Source organism: Pinus tabuliformis, chromosome 1_1 (assembly GCF_031772625.1).
Source record: "Pinus tabuliformis cultivar Carrire ecotype Pingquan chromosome 1_1, CPIR1, whole genome shotgun sequence".
Taxonomy (NCBI): domain Eukaryota; kingdom Viridiplantae; phylum Streptophyta; class Pinopsida; order Pinales; family Pinaceae; genus Pinus; species Pinus tabuliformis.
In genome coordinates this window covers 183,276,070-183,297,867 of record NC_142297.1, presented here as the reverse complement: position 1 = coordinate 183,297,867, position 21,798 = coordinate 183,276,070, and the positions used below count along the sequence as shown (strand labels likewise).

Below are 21,798 nucleotides of genomic sequence, written 5' to 3'. Positions count from 1 at the left end.
CTCTCTCTCTCTCTCTCTCTCTCAATGTAGTTTTCTCCAAATATATAAAAATGTATTGTGAAATTATGGTATTTACTCATTTAAGTCATTTATTCTATTTTTCCATTTATACATTTTTCCAATTTTTTCATGTGTAATTAAAAACAAAGTTATTTATATTCTTGCATTTTCATCCTCACTCAAACACCACACACTCACTTGGGCATCATAGTCACTTGCATTTCCATGTGACTTCCATATATGCAAGCCTGCATATCTATGTGCATATACATCAGTTGTGCATGTATGGAAGATGACTTATGTATATGTTCAACTTTTGTGTATGCACATAAATATGGAATCATGTATATTCAAAAGTCATGCATATGCGGAAATGCTACAAGTGAATATAAGAAAGTCGACTTCTATATATGTGCTTTCATATCTATGTGTATATACAAAAATTGTACATATATAAGTCATCTTCCATATGAGTGTACTTTTGTATATAGACATAGATATGTATGCACATATATAGAAGTCGACTTTCATAAATGAAATTGAATTTCTACATATGTGTGACTTCCATATATGCATGCTTCCATATCTATGTGCATATACATAAGCTGCCTTACAACAAAATAATTTTCATATCACTTTGCTTCCTATTTGCCTAAATTACAAATAAATAACAGTTTCAGTTATTTTATATAATCTAAATGAAACTTTTAAATTAAATATAGGAAGTTTAAAAGAATAAAAGTGTGGGAAGTGTGATCCTCTCAGTTTTATTTTTTTTTCGCTCTGAGCCCGCTCTGCTCCCGTCCGACTCCGCGCACCCTTGCCCTAGCCCCCAGGCTCTACCTGGTCGGGCCTCTGCGCCTTGCCTGCCGGTCTGACGTTTAGCGCGGTCCCAATCGGGGCCTGCTGCCTGACGTTTTGATCCTTTGTGGTTCTCAGCGGGCCTGCAATGGCAGGATCCGCTTCCCCTCTTCCTGTTTCAGGGACCCCCGAGGAAATTTTTGAATCCCTGCTGTCTGAACCATCTGATCCCAGACCTCGCCCTTCTCAAACTAAGTTCATAAAAAAGCTCGATGAAATGCCTGAAGTGATTCTCCCTCCTTCCCTGCCAAGAAAGTCGGCAATAGCCCTTGCAGAAAGAGGACTTGTTGGCCAGTTTACTGGGCTTTGGCCATCCCCTAGAACCGTGCAAAAATGGGTGGAGCGCAACTGGAGCTCAATGATTCAGGGAAAGATCGCCATCAGATTCTGTGGTCGCGGGTACTACACCTTTTTGTTCGAGTCAAAAGAAGATAAGAATCTCATCTTCCGCAATGGTCCCTACTTCATGGACACAAGAGGCCTCTATTTGAACAAATGGACACCGGATTTCGATCCGGAAATGGATATCCCAAACGCAGTCCCTGTTTGGGTGCGCCTCCCCCATTTGCCGCTCCACTGCTGGGGGGATGAATCCGTCAAAGCCATAGGCAATGCACTCGGAAAATACATCGACAGATCAGAACCGAGAGAAAACATGCATGCATGCGCAAGAATATGTGTTGAGGTCGACCTAGGGAAAGGACTACCAGAAGCTATCAAGATCAAGGTGGACTACGAACAGCTACCCTTCAAATGCAAGGTATGTCATGAGTATGGTCATTTTGCAAATAGATGTAGCAAGTTAAAAGCAAAAGAAGTAGAAAACAATGAGGAAACTGCAGAGGGAACATGGGAACAAGTCAAACGGAAGAAATCTTCAGCCAACCAGGGCCCTAGCACCACAGTTCCTCAGGCCTCAAGCATCCCCCCCCCTCCTCCTCCTCCTCCTCTCTCATCCTTCCCTTCATCCTCGAACCCCTTCGAATCTTTAGCAGCTGAAACCCTTCCCTCCCCCCCCCTGTCCCCTCGCCCAGCCTCTCCTCGCTCAAACCCTCCTTCCTCTCCTCCCCCCACCATAGAGAGAATCCTCACCAGAAACAAAGCCAAAGAAGCCAACCAGCCATCTGATCCTCCGAGAAAAGTAGGCAGGAAAACGAACAAAGAACTCAGGGATGAGACAGCAGCAAAGGAAATGGCAACTGGAACCCAGCAGCCAATGGACTCATATTTAGGCAGATTAAAAGGAAGTGGCGAAAAAACAAAGGAGAAGTCCGGATCCCACCCCACAGCCGGTAAATAATGAACCTGGTCTCTTGGAACTGTAGGGGGATGGGCTCTTCCTCAAAACTGAAAGAAATCAAGGACCTTCTAAATCTGGAACAGCCAGACATTCTTCTACTTCAAGAGACCAAAATTACTGAGCAGGAATTTCTTCACCAAACACAACGACTCAAAAATTTTTCAGGTCTATCCAAAGGTTCAGATGGGGCATCTGGAGGAATTGGAACACTATGGAACAAAAATAATTGGGAAATCACCAACTCACATCAATGTACTTGGTGGATTAGAACAGATTTAAAGTGCAAAAGCTCGCAGGAAATTTATCACATATTCAACATATACGCGCCCAATCAATACAGGGACAAAGCCAGTTGTTGGAACACCATAGAAGAGGACATCAATGCCCTACAAAGCAACAGGCTAATTCTCGGGGGAGATATGAATCTTATAAGGAACGTTGACGAAAAATATGGTGGAAGCTACCACGCAGATCCATCAAGAGAAAAGTTAGAACTCATCATCCAGCTCTTCAACTTGATAGACACCCCTCTGTCAAATGGAAAATACACATGGTCCAATAAAAGAACAGGCGCACACAATATCAAAGAGAGGCTGGACAGGTTCTTAATCCAGGAAAGTGTTGCAAGTAATTTCCACTCAATCAAGAGCCATATCATCCATGGTACAGCTTCGGACCATAAGCCTGTGGCCCTCAAAATGGACAAAGGCATAAACCTCGGCCCCCTCCCTTTCAAATACAACAAAAGATGGGATCTCCATGAAGAATTCCGCACCCTAGTACAAACTCAATGGGCTAAAGAAGTAATTGGGTCACCTTACTTCGTTTGGGAAACAAAGTTGAAACAGCTCCGGACAGCCATAAAGCAGTGGGCAAGGGAGCAGGCAATACTAGACAGGAAAAAGAAAAATGATCTGCTAGCAGAGATGGAACGCTGGCACAAAGAAAAAGAGCAATCTCAATACACAGCTGAGGATCTCGAGAAGGAAAAAACTCTGTACAAGGAGCTTTACAGGCAAAACCGTGCCGAGGAAGAGGATCAAAGACAAAAATCCCGCTGCCTATGGCTGAAGGCAGGGGACAAAAATACCTCTTTTTTCCACAATAATATTAAGATCAGAAGAGCCACCAACCAAATTGACAAAATCGAAGTTGAGGGGAGCGAGCTGAAAGGACAAGAAGAATTAAAAAATGCAGCCTTTAATCACTTCAAGGATCTTCTCACAGCAGAACCCCAACTTCATACCAACGAGGAATTCCTCAGTATAATAGAGAGCAAAATAACAGGAAACCATAATAAGGAGCTGGAGCAAGATCCCACGGAAGAAGAAATCAAAGAGGCTACCTTCAGCATGCAGCAAGACAAGGCTCCGGGGCCGGATGGCTTCACAATTGCGTTCTACAGGCAACATTGGGACACTATAAAAAAGGACTTGGTGAGAATGATAAAGAATGTCTTCAGAAATCACAAGTTGGGGGAAAACACAAAATCCTCTCATATAGCATTGATCCCCAAGGAAGCTAACCCAAAAACCTTCGACAGATTTCGCCCCATTTCGCTCTGCAATGTCTCATACAAGATTGTCACAAAATTGCTAGCCAATAGACTAAAGAAATTCCTCCCTCTTTTAATTTCTGAAAACCAGGGTGGATTTGTCCCAAGCAGGCAGATTATAGACAACGTTATTATCATCCAGGAAGCCATACACAGCAGTCTCAATAGAGGAGAGAGGGGTATGATCATCAAATTGGATATGGCAAATGCATTTGACCGGGTGGACCACTCCTTCCTAAGAGCTGTTCTTAAAAAATTCGGTTTCTCCTCCAACTTTGTCAGCATCATCAGCGGGTGTATCTCCAACACTTGGACCGCTCCTTTGATCAATGGTCGCCCCAGTAATTATTTCAGAAGTTCGAGGGGGCTAAGGCAGGGTTGCCCCCTCTCCCCCTTCCTCTACATTCTCATGGCCGAGACCCTGAGCGCCCACCTAGAAAGTCTTCGCAGGAAAAAAGAAATTACGGGCATCCGCATTGAAAGAGGAATAAAGGAGATAAATCATTCGCTCTTCGCAGATGACACTTTGCTAATAGGGGGAGCCTCCAGTTTGATGGCAAGGAGGTTCAAAAGAATTCTGGACGCTTTTCTCCTAGCCTCTGGAGGCAAATTGAACAACAGAAAATGCAAAATATACACGTGGAATGTCCCCCTTTTGATCCAACAAAGAATTTCTCAGATTCTAGACATCCCTCTTCAAAGAAACTGGAGCTCTTTCTCCTACTTAGGTTTGCCCTTGGCAAGAGACCACATCAAAGGTGAAGTCTGGACAAAACATATAGAAAAGATGAGGGGCCTCCTTCAGAGCTGGGGCGCCTCCTGGCTTAACCTTGCCGGCAGAACCATTCTCATCAAGGCAGTCCTTTCAGCCCTCCCAATCTATCAATACGCGGTAATCATGGCTCCTGCTAGCACTCATAAACATATGGAACTCATTATGAGAAGTTTTCTCTGGCAAGGAGGAAAACAGGACTCAAAGAAATTCAGCCTCGTCAATTGGGAACAAGTCACCCTGCCTTATGAAAAAGGAGGCCTATCCATAAAAATCCCAAGCCTCTTTAATCAGGCTTTGGGACTCAAGCTGATTTGGAAGATCCTCTCAGGAAATGGCTTGTGGTGGGTTGAGACAATAAAAAGAAAATATCTCAGCGGTCCAAACTCCAACATTCTCAATGATCCAATTGCAGAACGGCCTTGTACCCCAGTGTGGAGATTGATTAAAAAAGTCTTACCCCATTTCAGAGGAAATGTCTCCAAAATACCAGGCAGCGGGAGGAATATCAAAATATGGTCTGATAGGATTATGGGTGCCAACTCTAGAAATTCGCTTCAAGAATTCAGATCTTTACAAGACTGGATGGAAGAACGAAACATAACCACATTGTTTGACATCTCCTCCTGGGCTCAAAACAGATGGAGTGACTGGAAAGACCTAAACCTTCCTCTGGATCTCAGAGACCTATGGCACAAATTGAGGCTTTCTCTCTCTGGCTCTGCCCCAATCAACAAGGAAATGGATGACAGATATGTTTGGGACACCTGCGGAGGCAGCTTCACAGTGAAAGAGGGATATAAATCTCTGCAAAACTCGATCCACACAGTCAACTGGCATCTCCACACAGCAGCTTGGAAGACTGAATGCATACCAAAAGTAAAACACTTCAACTGGGCTCTTTTAAAAGGAAAAATTCTAACTGCGGAAAACTTGAGAAAGAGAGGAATTCATGGCCCCTCGATATGTTGTTTCTGTAGAGCAGAGGAGGAGTCTATCCATCACTCCTTCCTTCGCTGCCCTTTCGCCCAAAGTTGTTGGAAGCAGTTAGTTAGCCCCATGGAAATGAGAGGAAACTATGACCAGGTTCACAATCTCCAGAAAAACTGGAAGAAAGACTACCCTCTGTCCAGGAAAGGCAAGAATAATCTTATTAGAATTTGGAAATGCATCCCTGCCACTCTATGTTGGAACATTTGGTTAGCTAGGAATCACTATGTCTTCAAAAATGGGCAGCCAAAGATGGACCAGATCATTGCAAAGACAATAGCAGGTATTTCTGAAACCATAAGCGCAAACCATATAGCCCCTCCAGATCAACAAGGTTGGACTCAAAATGAGAGAGACTGGTATAACAACTTCAATATTAGGCACTCTCAAAGTCCCCCCCCGCAGCTCAAAGTTATGCAGAAACACCCCAACTGGAAGCTCAGAGGAGAAAAAACAGAGATAAACAATTGGATCCTCGCTCAGAAACGCCCCCTTCTCTTCTTCGATGGAGCCTCAAAAAACAACCCCGGGAGTGCAGGAGCTGGAGGAATAATCAAAGATCATAATGGGATCCCCATTTGCAGATATGAATGGGGACTCGGGAGCGCCTCCAATAACGCCGCGGAAGCATACAGTCTGTTCTTAGGGACCGAAATTCTCCACAGGTTAGGTCTGAGGAATCCCATGATCATTGGAGACTCAGCCATCATCATCGCATCCATGACCACAGGTAAGGAGTTTACAAAAGCAAGTCTCAATAATATCAGAATGAGGATAATTGACAACATAAGAAATCTGGGAGAAGCTACTTTCATGCACGTGTTAAGAGAGAACAATGCTGAGGCGGACTCCTTAGCGAGCAAGGCAGTCAACAGGCTACAAGGACAAGTCTGCGAGAATGGCAGAGTTTTCGAAAGGGCAATTCCGTAAGGGACCGAAGTGGCAGTTTGAACATCAGAATTGTTCCATCAGAAATCGTTATAAATCCCATCACCTCCCAGGTTCCCTGTCCCTCGTTTTCCCCCTCTCCTTCTCTCCGCCGTCGTTCCCCTCTTTCCCCGATCCCAGATCTCTGCATCATCATTCTCCTCGTGATCTCTCCTCCGACTCTTCGGGTAAACGTCCCTTCCGCACTCTTGAAGTCTGTCTTCAAAATCCGCAGTCGGATCCGCTCTCAGTCTCAGGCAAAAATATCTTGTTTCCTCATCATGACAGGCTGCTCCCGCTCCTTTATATCCCCCCTCCGATCCCTTCCTTTTCCAGAACTCCCTTGTTGCATCAGAATCAGTTGGGTATAGCGGTGCTTCCTGAGATTGGCAGCCTTGGAAGCTTTCAGTTCTCTCCTCCTCTGGATAATCGCTACAGCAATCAGCGGGATCATCTGGCTCTCCTCACAGCGCTCAGGTATAAAGCAAGTCTTGTTCTAGTCATTTGTCCACTAACTCGTTCTTTCCCAGTCATGGCAGAAAACAGACAACAGCAAGAGGCTCAGGGAGGCGAAGCGCGTCGTGAAAATCCGCTGGACAGGGTGTTAGGCAATAACACCTGCACCCTCTGTAAGGAGCATTGTTTTATGATTGCTCAGTTTGTAAAAAACCACAATGAACTGCGTGAGGATTTCATTGCTGATAGCAGATCCAAGCGCAAGAAGCTTGAGAAACGCAAAAAGGAAATCGAGGCCCTCAAGGAAAAGTGCGAGCATCTGGAAGAGGCCGTCAAACACATTCAAAGCCTCACGGAGAGCATGCAGGCAGAGGCTTCTACAAAGGACAGCCAAAAGGAGCAGCAGAAGGATGACCAGATGGAGGACACAGTGAATCAATTTTGGAGTTAAACTCATGACAAGCAAATTTTGCCTTATAGACGGCCTGTTTGTTAGACAGTATAGTAGTTATCTTTTTCAATATATTTTACTTCAGCTAAAAGCACAGAAGTCAAGGGCTGCGCCCCCTTTTTTGGACTTCTTTTCTATCTATTTCTCATGCATCTTATGTATCACTCCCTGCTAAGTGCAGCTTTTTATAATATATGAGTAGACGACCTTGTAAAAAAAAAAAGTGTGGGAAGTGTATATCAACCCATTGGGAATATGGACACTTGCTGGCTTCGAATGTCTCATCTTTTAACCTTTGAAGATCTGTTGAAGGATTTCATTAGCAAGGAGGAAGTCTTGGAAGATCCTGCAAAAGTCTTGGTTTACTGTAAGGTTGCTTGAATAAGAGAACCTATTGAAGGTTACAAAGACATCTTGTAGCTAGCAAGGGTGACATTAACAAGTATACCTATGACATCATCAACAAAATCTAAGAACACACTTCAAGGAGCCACAAATTTTCGAGCTTGGAAGACAAGGATGGATATTATCCTTACAAGGAATATGGTTTTGGATATAGTACAAGGAAAATTCAAAGAACCAAAAGATGATGAAGGTAAAGATAAATTCAAAGAAAATGACATCACAGCTATGAACCTTATTGTGGATGGAATTAAAGACAACTTGATTCCCTACATATCCACTCTAAATACTTCGAAGAAAATATATGATGCTTTCTCCAAGTTATTTACAATCAAGAATTGGATAGGTGGCTATTCTAAAGAATGAACTTTGAACCGTCAAGATGAAAAAATATTATATAGTTTCTTCATACTTTGTAAGGATTGTTCACATAAGAGATGAGTTACAAACAATTGACGAAGTAGTCCCAGATAAGGAACTTGTGATTGTTGCAATACTAGGGCTACCAAAGCCTTGGAATGCTTTTGCATCTGGAATTAATAGTTGGAAAGAGTCTCCATCCTTTGAAGAAATGTGGACTATTTCTACTCAAGAAGAATCTTGTCTTGCCTTGATAATAAGAAAGCAAGAAGATGAAGAGAATACCACCTCCAACACATATTCTGCTCATTTCAAGAAGAAAGGATGAAATAAGAAGTTTAAAGGGAAGAAACATCATGGGACATTTGATATCTCTAAATTAGAATGCTACCATTGTCATAAATTTGGTCACTATAGAAACCAATGCCCTAATAATCCTTAAAACATGAAGAGAGAAAGAAACCAAGCTATAGTTTCCACTGATAATGATCCACCAAAGAAGACCAAAATTGAGGACTCTTATGTTAAAGACTTTTTCTATTAATTCTTAAGGGATGTTACCCCCTATATATCCTTTATTTATAGTGTATGCCATTGCTTTTAGGGCTTGTAGAATTTTCTCTCATAATTGACTATATAGGATTAATCTTTCTTTTGATTCCTAGGGTTTATATATCTAATCTGCTTTGATAGAGAATTCTTGAGTTGTTTTGATAAGTTGAAGAAATCCCTCACAATGTCTGGATCGATGCAAAATAAAAAGGGAGCTTCTACTATTCTCAAAAGATAAGTATTATTTATTTATTTCATAACCTTGCTGATATCCTCTATATATTTTGCTTTATTTCTGTTGCTTGATTATAATACTTTCCTTGGTGTTTTCCTTGAAAGAAGGTTTACAAGAATATTCTCAAGAAATGATTGTGGCCATATTCAGAGGGTGTTTGGTCAATTTAGAGTGTCCTAAATTGCTATATTAATTGTCAATCTGGGAGTCGTAAACTGCTGAAGTGAGGTGCACTATATATGCAAGATAACCGATTTCTTTCTTTTTGTCGTTTTTGATTTTTAGTTTGTTTTTGGGTTTATCTTCGTCGATTCCCTAATGTGAGATGGTAGTTCTAAAGTCAAGTATGGATATAAGTGTTCAAGGCAATGGTGACCTTTAAAATGATTTCCAAACTCTAAAATTTTCAAAAAGGTTTTAAAACTTGCAATGATGAAATCAATTCCTAAAAGAGAATGAAAATGTACCAATATTCTAATTAAACAAACAGTGAGCTGGTGACCATGAAACCCAGTATCCTTGCTGCTGTGTAAATATAAAAGAAACTGAACTCAAAGAAATCCAAAAGTTGCAAGCAAATCAAAGCTAAGATCAAACTACATCAACTCATATTCTGACCCCTCACCACTTGTCTCTCTCTGGTTTTAGGAGGTAATCATAAACAAATTGAGCAATTTGATATCTAATTTGCAGAAAATGAAACTAATATTAAACTACACACTCATACTACAATCCCTCACCATTTGACTTGCTCTGGCTTTAGGAGGTAACTGAAAATGACATGAGCAATTCAATAACTAACTTGTAGAAAAATAAACTAATATCAAACTACGCATTCATACTTCAATCCCTCACCATTTGACTCGCTCTGGCTTTAGGAGGTAACTGAAAATGACATGAGTAATCTAATATCTATCTTGCAGAAAAGTAAATGAACAAAACTGAAAGAAATAAAACAGTGCTGGAATTAAAACTAAGGAAATAAATCAGTAGAAGGACAAGAATAATTCCATGTCATTAGTCATTATAAAGCTATGTGCAAATTCCTAGGCTACCTATTAGAATCTGAAACAAAAACACTGATCAGTTAATAGCATTAGAAAGCATAAAAACTATGGACAGCAATCAACATGAATACCATAAGCAGTGCAATATATACAATTAAACAATTATGGCATCAGGAACATAAAAGAATAAAGCATGCAACTATACAGCAATTAACAAAACCTTGGTGTGTACAGGGGCCCTCTGCACAACCTCGGCCAATCAGCAATCAACCACGAATTGAGCTTATATACAATGTCTTCTCATGTATTAAAATGCAGTCATAACACAGAAATAAAGTTACAGCACAGTGGCCTTGTAAATAGTCAAAATTACATTCCAAAAGCTAGCTACTATGCGTATGAGAATGCTTTATTTATAACAGAGGATGACACAACTACTTTCCTAAAATCTGCGCTGATAAAAAGACACGTGAATAACCACGTCCAAAAATCTAGCATTATGGTAGCCGTGAAGATTAAATCCAAGGAGGGTGGCTATTAGATTCGGTTCATGGAGCAGTCCACAGGTATTAACATGTCTCTTGAGATTTAGGAATGGCCACGCAAGTCCTCACGTGGTGAAAAACAGAGTTCTGCCACCGTAGGACTCTTAGGTTGACCACCACTTGACTATCTTTGACCACGGCCTTCTGTGAGGGATTCGACTGAACCAATAGGACACGGTCCATGTCCACATCATTTGCAACTTTCCCATGTGGCTGGATTTGCTTGAAGACACCTGTAACATAGACTTCAACAAAAAGGCTGCGGAAAGTTGAACTGGCTGTAGAAAGTGACAAGATTCCGCAGCTGAATGAGCAAAAATCTAGATCAAACAGCAGACACAAGACATAGTTAGGAAACCATTTTATATGCTCTTTTTAAACTAATATGCAATGATTTGACAGCTTAGGAGGTCCAGGTAAATGGAAAAAGGCTAGAAAGGTGTATAGGGAAGATGCAAGTTTGGGACTCAACATACCCCCACTGTGAAGGTGTTGCATGTCCTCATGCAACCAAAATTTTGATCATTCCCCCTTTAGTCCATGTGTTCTGAAGCTTCTACCAGTACATCCAGTCCTCTTCTCTTCTTCCTTGGTGCTACTATCATCCTGGGCTTCCTCATCAAAAATCTGAATTTGAGATTGATTAATTCCCTACTCAACTTCCTGCACTTTTTCTTTAATTTCTTGTTCTTTTTCTGCCACAGTGCTAGATGTAACATAGTGTTGTCATGAATGATTTTATCCACTTTGCTTTTCTCCTTTAATGCTTCATTTTCTTGTTTAATGTGCATGTTTAAGACCTCCAATTCAAACACTTCTTGTTTTAATGATTGGACTTGTGCTTCTTGTGCTATGTGAGGCAGAGTTGATGACGTGCTTGGGCCTGCAGCTGTCTTCTCTAAGGATTCTAGATAATCATAGACCTCTTGCTGATTTGGATCTATTTCGGGTGTTTTCCTTGGGCTGACCTCAAAGTCTTGTTGAGGAAGAGGACTGATTTCTAACTCTGGCCGAGAAGGACTTATATCATCATCTGGAGGACTGGTTTCAATATTTGGCTGAGGATGAGGTGGGCTACGGCCAGCTCGAGGTTTCTCGGGTGTTTCCCCACCCAAGTCAATAAAGTGGGGTCCTTTTACTTGTGTTTTCCTCCACTTTCCTCTAAGCCTGCTGCTTCTTCTTAAATGTTGTGGGCTAGTACTCTCTTCTTCCATACTCTGTTTTCCTTTTTCTTTCTTCTTGGTTGTAACCGCTTGTTTTCGAAGATGCACTAGTCTCTCAGGCAACACGTGATAGTCTTCCTCTACAGATGGTTCTGGTACATCCTCTATGCTTCTTTTTCCTTTCAATTTTCTCTGTTTTCTATCCTTGGTTCTTTCCTCCTCCTCTTTTTGATCAACTTCTTTAGTTTTGCTAATAGGAGAGTCTTGAATTATTGCACTTTTCTCTTTTCTCCTACTCCTTCTTGGTGTTTTTGGTGTACTGCTTTCAGGTGCCTCAGATGGCTCTTGAAAGTAGTTTCTTACTAAAAATCATTCCCAGGTATCCCTATTTTTCTTCAATTGGTCTTCAATTAGAATCCTCACAAGCCCATGATGATATAAATGAGGTTCTATGTCTTCTATGTTCTTTTGGACTGTTGTGCACATCTTTTTCAAGCTCAGCAATAAGAAGTAGGGCAAATTAAGGGTTTGGTTCTCTAAAAAGTTCATCAATAACCGAGTATGATACATGTACATTGCTCCAAAATGGCCTTCACAAGTAATGAAATTTTGAATGATTAACAGTAAGCTGGCCCACTCTTCTTTTAATGCATGAACAAGAATTCCTCTTGTGAATATAGTTACGTCCATACCTGGGTTACGTAATATGACTCTCCACGCCTGCTCGTCCAAACTCTTGTTTTTGAACCAGCGTTCACCTTCTTGGGGCAGGTCTGTAGCAGCTGCTATGGATGCTTCAGTGACTATGAATTTAAGGTCCCCAATTTCCACCACCTGGTCGTTAAAAGACCTTGAAAAAGCTTTTGTTATCTCCTTATTGTGGCCCTTAAATTTTTGAATGAAACGCAGCCATTTTGCCTTCTTCAGCAAGTCTTTTACTTGAGGGTATCCTTCTAAGAACTTGGGTCCTTCCGGTTCTGCCCTCAATAACCGACCCATCCTTTCTTCTATTTGAAATTCGACTGCTAAGACGGCTAGGTTACAGGGTTTATGGAGAAGAAACAATGGCTGAAAATGGAAGCTAGAGAACAGGTAGCGGGAGTGTTCAGGGACTGTAAGCGGAAACAAAGGACATGCAGCAGATGTGAGTTCACGAAATGGAGTGGAGACGTATGTGAACGAGGTGGTAATGTAGCCGTGGCTTTAATAAAATGGCAGGGGAGTGAATGGAAGGCGGAATTTTTAAACTGAACGGATGCGTAGGGGATGTTAACACGTTTATGAAATGGTTGTGGAAATTATGCAGTGGAGAGGAGCCGTAAGTAAATGGGTCACATCTCATGATTACAAGTGGAGGATGAAAGTGCAGTCAACTACGAGTTAAACCCGAGAATTAATCATGAGACCGTTTAGGAAATAAATGCATGGTTCGTGGAGGAATGTCGTGGAATCGTAATGGAGCTATCGTGGTAATCATTGCATATAGTGGAGCTTTAAGGTTTAATAACTATGCAAATTTGTGCTTTTGATTGCTATTTGAAAGAAATTTTTACTCATACCTTGGAATCTTTGCCATTTGTTGTCCATTAGCCCTTAATAAACTACTCCTTATTGATGCCTTTAGATGCTCCATGTCTTCATAACATATCCTCAATCATACCTGCATTTCATGATTATTGAACTAACATCTTGACTGTCAATTTGAAAAACAGAGTGGTAGCTGCGGAAACTAATTCTCGCTGCGGAAACTGATTCCAGCTGCGGAAACTGACACAACAACCACTTGGCTGAATAAAGATAGTTAGATAATAACTAACTAAATAAAATTGGTCATGAAAGAGACTTTTATTGATGAAATGGAGTGGAGTGAAATGAAAATGAAATGGAGTGGAATGAAAATGAAGTGAAGTGAAAATGGGAAAGAAAGAGATTTTTTTTTATAGAAAATATAGAGTGTCAGGTGTTCCTGATTTTCACTCTATATTTTCTATATAAGACTGCCAATCAGTGATTGGTTTTCAGGCTTATACAGTTTTTTTATTTTTTATTTTTTTATTTTTTATTTTTTGACAGAAAGGAACAAAGGCTAGGCTGGTGGAGAAGAAGGATTCTTCTTCACCAGCCTTATTGCAGAATTCTCTTGAAACATTTTGACAAATTCCTCTTTTGAGAGTGGCTTATGATAAATATTTAATTTGTGGCCAATCACAATAAGAGGAGTTTGAAATTCATCAATGGTCTTGATTCTTACCGCTCCATTGCTAAAGACTTTGTCAATCTCATATGGCCCAAGCCAACGAGTCTGAAATTTACCTTTGAAGTCTTTAAACTTAGAATCAAATAGTAATGCCCAATCTCCCTCTTGAAACTTTTTCTCTTTGATGTATTTGTCATGCCACTTAGCTCTTTGATGTTGAACTAGATCAGTTCTTAGGATTGCTTCTTGTCTGATCTCATCCAACTCATTCAACTGCTCCATTCTGTGCTTTTGGGCTTCTGATAGATCCATCCCCAACTGAACTGCCATCTTGAAGGTTTTGACTTGAAACTCAATGGGGAGCAGGACTTCTTTCCCATAAAAAATTTCATAGGGAGAATGTCCTGTTGTATTCCTCCATGTAGTTTTGTAGGCCCATAAGGCTTCAGGAAGCCTTTCTGCCCAATCTCTTATGTGTAGAATAGTTTTGGTGATGATGTTTTCAATAACTTTGTTTGTAGACTCCACTTGGCCATTTGCTTGCGGATGGTAAGGAGTAGATTTTATGTGCTTGATTTTGTATTCTTCCATCAGCTTCTCTATCATGTTGGATGTAAATTGACTTCCCTGATCTGTCACAATTTCTCTTGGGACACCAAAGCGAGTAAAAATATCCTCATAAAGAAAACTAACAACTGAATTTTCAGTAGCAGAAAGTAATGCTTTGGTTTCTACCCATTTAGTGACATAATCAGTACATACCAATACATACTTCTTTTGTTTAGATGGTGGATTAATGGGTCCAATGAAATCTAAAGCCCATTTTCAAAGGGTTTGATGAGTACCTGTGGTTGTAATGGCATTTCATTTGAAAGAGTCGGTTTCCCTACTCTTTGACAGCTATCACACCTTTTGACATATTCTTTTGTATCTTTGAAGAGGGAAGGCCAATGATATCCTAAAGAAAGGATTTTATAGGTCGTCCTTTTGTCAGCAAAGTGTCCACTGCATGGTTCATCATGACATTCCTTGAGCATTTCAAGCATTTCATCTTCCCTAACAAATCTTATGATCACAAAATCTGTCCCTGTTTTAAACAATTCGTTAGAAATCCATGAATATTTTGAACTCTCCTAAATAATCTTTCTTCTTTCACTAGGAAATAGATGTGGAGGTAGTTTCCCTGTAACCAAATAGTTAGCAATATCTGCATACCAAGGAGTCTTAGTAGTTACTACAAATAAATATTCATCTGGAAACTTATCCTCTACAGGAGAATCTTCTTTAGTATTTTGGATCCTAGACAAGAAATCAGCTACTATATTTTGTTTCCCTGGTCTATCCAACACAGTAATATTGAATTCTTGTAAAAGTAAGAGACATCTTATAACTCTGCCATTAGTAACAGGTTTTTTCATTAGATATCTAATCGCAGAATGATCAGTATGGACAAAAATCTCATAGCCTGTTATATAATGTCTAAACTTATTGATTGCATGGACAATAGCTAAGAACTCTTTTTCAGTCACAGTATAGTTCAACATAGTGGGAGTCAAATTTTTACTGGTATAGTAAATGGCATAAGGAACTAAATCCTTTTGACCCAACACAACTCCTAGAGCTGTATCTGAAGCATCTGTAGAAATATGGAAAGGAACTTTCCAATTTGGCCCTCTCAAGATGGGTGCTTCAGATATTCTTGTTTTCAAAGTTTCAAATGTTGATTGACAATCAGGATCCCATTTGAATTCACAGTTTTTTGTAAGTAATTTGAAGAGTGGAGATGCTATTTTGGTGAAGTTTTATATAAATCTTCTATAGTACCTAGTAAATCCCAGAAAACTTCTAACATCTTTTTGACAATTTGGAATAGGCACTTGGAGATGACTTCAACTTTTGATCTATCAACTTTAATCCCATCCCCTGAAATGTGATGTCCCAAAACAATACCTTTAATAAACATCATAAAGCATTTTTCATGACTCAATGAAAGGTTTGTTTCTTTACATATTATAAGGACTTTTTCCAAATTCTGTAATGCCTCTTCAAATGAATTACCATAAACTGTAAAATCATCCATATAAACTTCTACACAATCATGGATTAGATCAGAAAAGATTCCTAGTACCGCTCTTTGAAATGTTGCGGGTGCATTACATAATCCAAAAGAAAACACTTGGTAAGCAAAATTTCCCCAAGGACAGCTAAATGTGGTCTTATCTTGATCTTCAAGTGCTACCTGAATTTGATTATAGCCACTAAAACCATCCAAAAATGAAAAGTACTTTTTGCCTGGTAGAGTATCTAATACCTGATCGATAAAGGGCAAAGGAAAGTGATCCTTCAAAGTTGCTTTATTCAATTCCCTATAATCAATTCATACCCTCCATTTACCATTCTTTTTAGGTACTATAACCAAAGGAGAAACCCATCGGCTATCTGAAATTGGATAAATGAAGTTTACATTGAGTAGTTTTTGGAGCTCCTCTTTCACTATCTCCCTAAGGTTCAGATCCATCCTTCTCTGAGGTTGTTTGATTGGTCTATTGTTTTCCTCAATGTAGATATGATGAATGCAATTCTTAGGGTCAATACCTTTCATATCAGTATACTCCCATGTAAATGCAGTAGAATGTTTTTGCAAGATTTTGGTTAGCTCTCCCTGTTGTGATTTTTCCAAATTTTTGTTGATATTCAATGTTTTACCTGGAAAAATCTCAATGGCGGAACTACCAAACTCTTCCATAGAGTAAAGTGACATTTGTCTAGATGATATATACTCAATGTCAGAATCTATCTGAAATTTTGTGTGGTCATATTCTGAAGATGTTTTAAAATTTTCTAGTGTGTTCAGAATTTGACTATCTTCACTGATTTCAGAAATGGTAAAGACAGGTTGTATAGTGTCCTCATCATCGACCCATTCATTATCTTCTGCTTTTGTAATTGCTTTTGCTGGAGGATACAAATTGAATTTCTTTGTCGAATTACCATCATAAATATACATATCCCTAGATCTACAACTGATAAAAGCATCAGCTGTGGCTAGCCAAGGTCTTCCTAAGATGAGTGGGTGCCCTCCTAGATTACTCTTGGGAGTTAAAATCATGAAATCTACTAGATATTCCCAAGAATCTAAGGATACCTAAATGTCTTCTAATACACCATCTGGTTTGATAATTGATCGATCTGCAAGTTGCAGTAGAGTAGGTGTAAAAAGAAAATTAGGAAGTTTTAGCTGTTCCATAGTCTGTCTACTCATAATGTTGATAGCAGCCCCTAAATCAATCAAAGTATTTGGAATTTCTACCCCATTGATATGTGTTTTGACAATTGAACTACCAAGATCTACATACTTCTGCATGGTAATTTTTCCCATCATGATATCTGCAATTTTTCCTACCAGGTGGATTCTTCTTGTATCTCTTGGTTTCCTTCCTGGTCTTTTGAGACTCAACTCCTTTATTGTTTTTGCTAGAATAGGAATCTTTCTAATGGCTTGTAGCAAGGGAATCTTGATACATACATTCTTTAATTCATCTAGAAAATCATAGTCAGGAAACAAGATTTGTTTTTCCACTCCTTTGTCAATTTGTAATCTTTCAGGAAAAGGAGGTTTGGATGAAGATGCAGGTTGTTCAACTATAGGAGTTGTGGGGGTTGACTCTTTTTCTTTTTCTTTTTGAGTGCTTAGGTTTTGAAGAGATGCTTCAGAACCCTTATTGGCTTCAAGAGAATCTTCCTCAGAAATGCTTTGCTTTTGAGCATCTATAGAAGGCTTTTATAAAAGTTTACCAGATCTGAGTTGTACATCATTGAGAGAAACAATCATATAGGTAGGAAATTGTTGTCCTTCTACCATGTAAGCATTTTGAGGATTTTTATTATTGGGATTTGGAAATGGCTGGGAAGGTAGTTGATTTGTCTTTTGTTGGAATGGAAGCAAGAGTTGGGAATTTGGATTTTGTTGAGAAGGTTGTTGTTATTGCGGAAATGGCAATGAAAGTTGTGGATTTTGATTTAGAAGTTGTGGAGCTTGTTGATTTTGAAAATATGGAGGATATTGATAAAATTGAGCAAATCTCCCATAATGATTTTGCATACCTTGTACCCATGATTGAAATGGATTTTGAGGTTGGGGCCAAGCTTGTTGCCAAGGATTCCAATTTGGTGGGAGTTGAAAGTTCGTGGGGTTGTTAAGCCCTTGATTTTGTTGCCCCTACCAAGGTCTCCTTGAAACAAAGCAGAGAGACTCAATTGAATTTGGATCTTCTTGAAAGACAGCTTTGAGCCCAGGAATTGAAGGACAATCCTTGGTCTCATGGCTTTCTGAACAAATCATACATGTTTCTACAACTTTTGCATCCAAGGGGCATTCCCTTAGAGCATGTTTCTTCCTACATTTTTGACAAAAGATGGCCAAAGCTTCAGCTTCTACTTTCTGCTTGTTTTGTATTTTAAGGGTGTCTAGTTGCTCACTAAGGCTCCCTAAAATATCAGTGTTGAACTCATCAAGCATGTTGCCTATCTCAGCCCTACTTACTGATTCAGTTGCAGATTTGTTTGCTCTAATGAGAGAAAGATCTCTAGGCCCTTTTCCAGTTTTAGATTTTCCCCTTGAGAGATGGACACATAGTTTTGCTATATCATGAAGTGGAAGTTGAGATATATCTCCCTTTCCCATCATGTTCAAAATATCTATCCATTCATCCCTAATGGCTTTTAATAGAAGGGCTTTCAAGGTTTCCTCATCTAAGTTATTCATTTTTGCTCTTTTCAGGTTGTATTGAAATCTTTCAAGTAAATCCTCCAAGTTTTCATTTTCTTTTTGCACCATTTTGAATACCTCATCCTTATGATTGGTGGGCATACAATAATCTAGGTATCTATCCAAAAATGCTTGTTTCATATCATCCCAAGTCCTAATAGATTGAGTGACTAATCCCATGAACCATTTTAGAGCAACTCCCTTCAATGTTGAAGGAAACAATTTGATTTTTTGAGAGCCTTCCATATAATCATAAGTTCGGCACACGACTTCAAACTCAAATAGAAATGTTTCAGGGTCCTCACTTCGCAACCCATAAAAGTTTGGGAGGACAGATGGTGAAATGTTTTTCATTGTTGTACGAGATTCCTCATCAAATATAGGAAATCCAAATGAGTTATCTCCATCCCTATTTCCCTCGTTGTTACCTCTACCTCCTCCATTGTTTCCTCCTCCTCTACCTCTACCTCTACCTCGTCCTCCAAATCCGTTTACTACTTCCTCTGTCATGATAGTTTCTTCAAAGATTTCAGAGTCCTCTGGTTCTTCTACTAATGGCGAACAAGGAGGAATTTCTCCCTCTTCTTCTTCAGGTGATTCTACTTCCTCGATTACAATTTGTTTTCCTGTAGAAGTAAAGAAAGGGTCTTTTCCTAACTCAGATTCAGTGGATAGTGTGGGAGAGTCTCCTAATTCAGCTGCTGCCCCTGGAATTCCAAGAATCCTAAGGCTAGGAGTGTGAGTTGGAGATGATGGAGGTGTATCTTGTCTATATCTTGAAGTAGATGGAGTTGTAAAAATCGAACTCTTGGCCCTAGCTATAAACCTTCCCCTAGAATCTCTTGCTCTATGCATGTCGGTTTTTTTTTTTCAAGTCGGGCTAGTAATTCTCTTTCTGATCTTCCAAATCACTCTAGGTGCAAGAAGAGAGCATACTCAAGAAATTATTAAACCAATAACTCTTTTTTCTGGTCCTCCAGATCACACTAGGTGTAAGAGGAGAGCATACTTTGAGAAGTTATCAATTTTTACCTTCCTTGAAATTTTCTTGTTTTTTTTTTAAGAAATTGGCTACCTAGTTTCACTTCCCCGGCAACGGCGCCAAAATGTTTGGTCAATTTAGAGTGTCCCAAATTGCTATATTAATTGTCAATATAGGAGTCGTAAATTGTTGAAGTGAGGTGCACTATATATGCAAGTTAACCGATTTCTTTCTTTTTGTCGTTTTTGATTTTTAGTTTGTTTTTGGGTTTATCTTCGTTGATTCCCTAATGTGAGATGGCAGTTCTCAAAGTCAAGTATGGATATAAGTGTTCAAGGCAATGGTGACCTTTAAAATGATTTCCAAACTCTAAAATTTTCAAAAAGGTTTTAAAACTTGCAATGATGAAATCAATTCCTAAAAGAGAATGAAAATGTACCAATATTCTAATTAAAAAAACAGTGAGCTAGTGACCATGAAACCCAGTATCCTTTCTACTATGTAAATATAAAAGAAACTGAACTCAAAGAAATCCAAAAGTTGCAAGCAAAGCAAAGCTAAGATCAAACTACATCAACTCATATTCTGACCCCTCACCATTTGTCTCGCTCTGGTTTTAGGAGGTAATCATAAACAAATTGAGCAATTTGATATCTAATTTGCAGAAAATGAAACTAATATTAAACTACACACTCATACTCCAATCCCTCACCATTTGACTCGCTCTGGCTTTAGGAGGTAAATGAAAATGACATGAGCAATTCAATAACTAACGTAGAAAAATAAACTAATATCAAACTACGCATTCATACTTCAATCCCTCACCATTTGATTCGCTCTGGCTTTAGGAGGTAACTGAAAATGACATGAGTAATCTAATATCTATCTTGCAGAAAAGTAAATGAACAAAACTGAAAGAAATAAAATAATGTTGGAATTAAACTAAGGAAATAAATCAGCAGAAGGACAAGAATAATTCTATGTTATTAGTCATTATAAAGCTATCTACAAATGCCCGCGCTGCCTATTAGAATCTGAAACAAAAACACTGATCAGTTAACAGCATTAGAAAGCATAAAAACTATGGACAACAATCAACATGAATACCATAAGCAGTGCAATATATACAAGTAAACAATTATGGCATTAGGAACATAAAGGAATAAAGCATGAAACTATACAGCAATTAACAAAACTTTGGTGTGTACAGGGGCCCTCTGCACAACCTCGGCCAATCAACAATCAACCACGAATTGAGCTTATAAACAGTGCCTTCTCATGTATTAAAATGCAGCCATAACACAGAAATAAAGTTACGGCACAGTGGCCTCGTAAACAGTCAAAATTACATTCCAAAAGCTAGCTACTATGCATATGAGAACGCTTTATTTATAACAGAGGATGACACAACTACTTTCCTAAAATCTGCGCTGACAAAAAGACACATGAATAACCACATCCAGAAATCTAGCATTATGGTAGCCGTGAAGATTAAATCCAAGGAGGGTGGCTATTAGATTCGGTTCATGGGGCAATCCACAGGTGTTAACATGTCTCCTGAGATTTAGGAATGGTCACGCAAGTCCTCAAGTGGTGAAAAACAGAGTTTTGCCACCGTAGGACTCTTAGGTTGACCACTGCTTGACTATCTTTGACCACGGCCTTCTGTGAGGGATTCGGCTGAACCAATAGGACAAGGTCCATGTCCACATCATTTGCAACTTGCCCATGTGGCTGGATTCACTTGAAGCCACCTGTAACATAGACTTCAACAAAAAGGCTGCGAAAAGTTGAACTGGCTGCGGAAAGTGACAAGATTCCGCAGTTGAATGAGAAAAAATCTAGATCAAACAGTGGACACAAGACATAGTTAGGAAACCATTTTATATGCTCTTTTAAAACTAATATGCAATGATTTGACAGCTTAGGAGGTCCAGGTAAATGGAAAAATACTAGAAAGGTGTATAGGGAAGATGCAAGTTTGGGACTCAAGAGAGGGTTCCTCCAAAAGGAAGGCTTGAGTCATAAAAGAAACTTTGCTGCAAAGAAAGGCCTTCAAGATTTTAAAAAGGAGCAACCCAAGGTATGTTTAAGATTATAGGATTTGTAGCAGGTATTCATCATAAAAGAAGGTACGCTCATTTTGTCTTTAAAATTACTTTATATTAATGAATCTCCCATCTCTAGGGTTTTTTCTATAGAATCATAAAGATTCTTACATTGTTAGGGTGTTTGATTTCTCAATTAAAATCAACCCTTGTAGTATTATCTTTTA

The 21,798-nt window shown here is 39.3% G+C and overlaps 1 protein-coding gene across 1 annotated transcript; it reads left to right on the top strand.

Annotated features, from left to right (window-relative positions):
• The first annotated feature begins 949 nt into the window (after positions 1–949).
• LOC149212147 (uncharacterized) lies at positions 950–6,408 on the top strand. The gene is made up of 2 exons (XM_089388574.1): positions 950–1,621; positions 2,245–6,408. Exons 1-2 carry the CDS (start codon positions 950–952, stop codon positions 6,406–6,408), a joined length of 4,836 nt encoding a protein of 1,611 aa, XP_089244700.1.
• Positions 6,409–21,798: the final 15,390 nt, after the last annotated feature.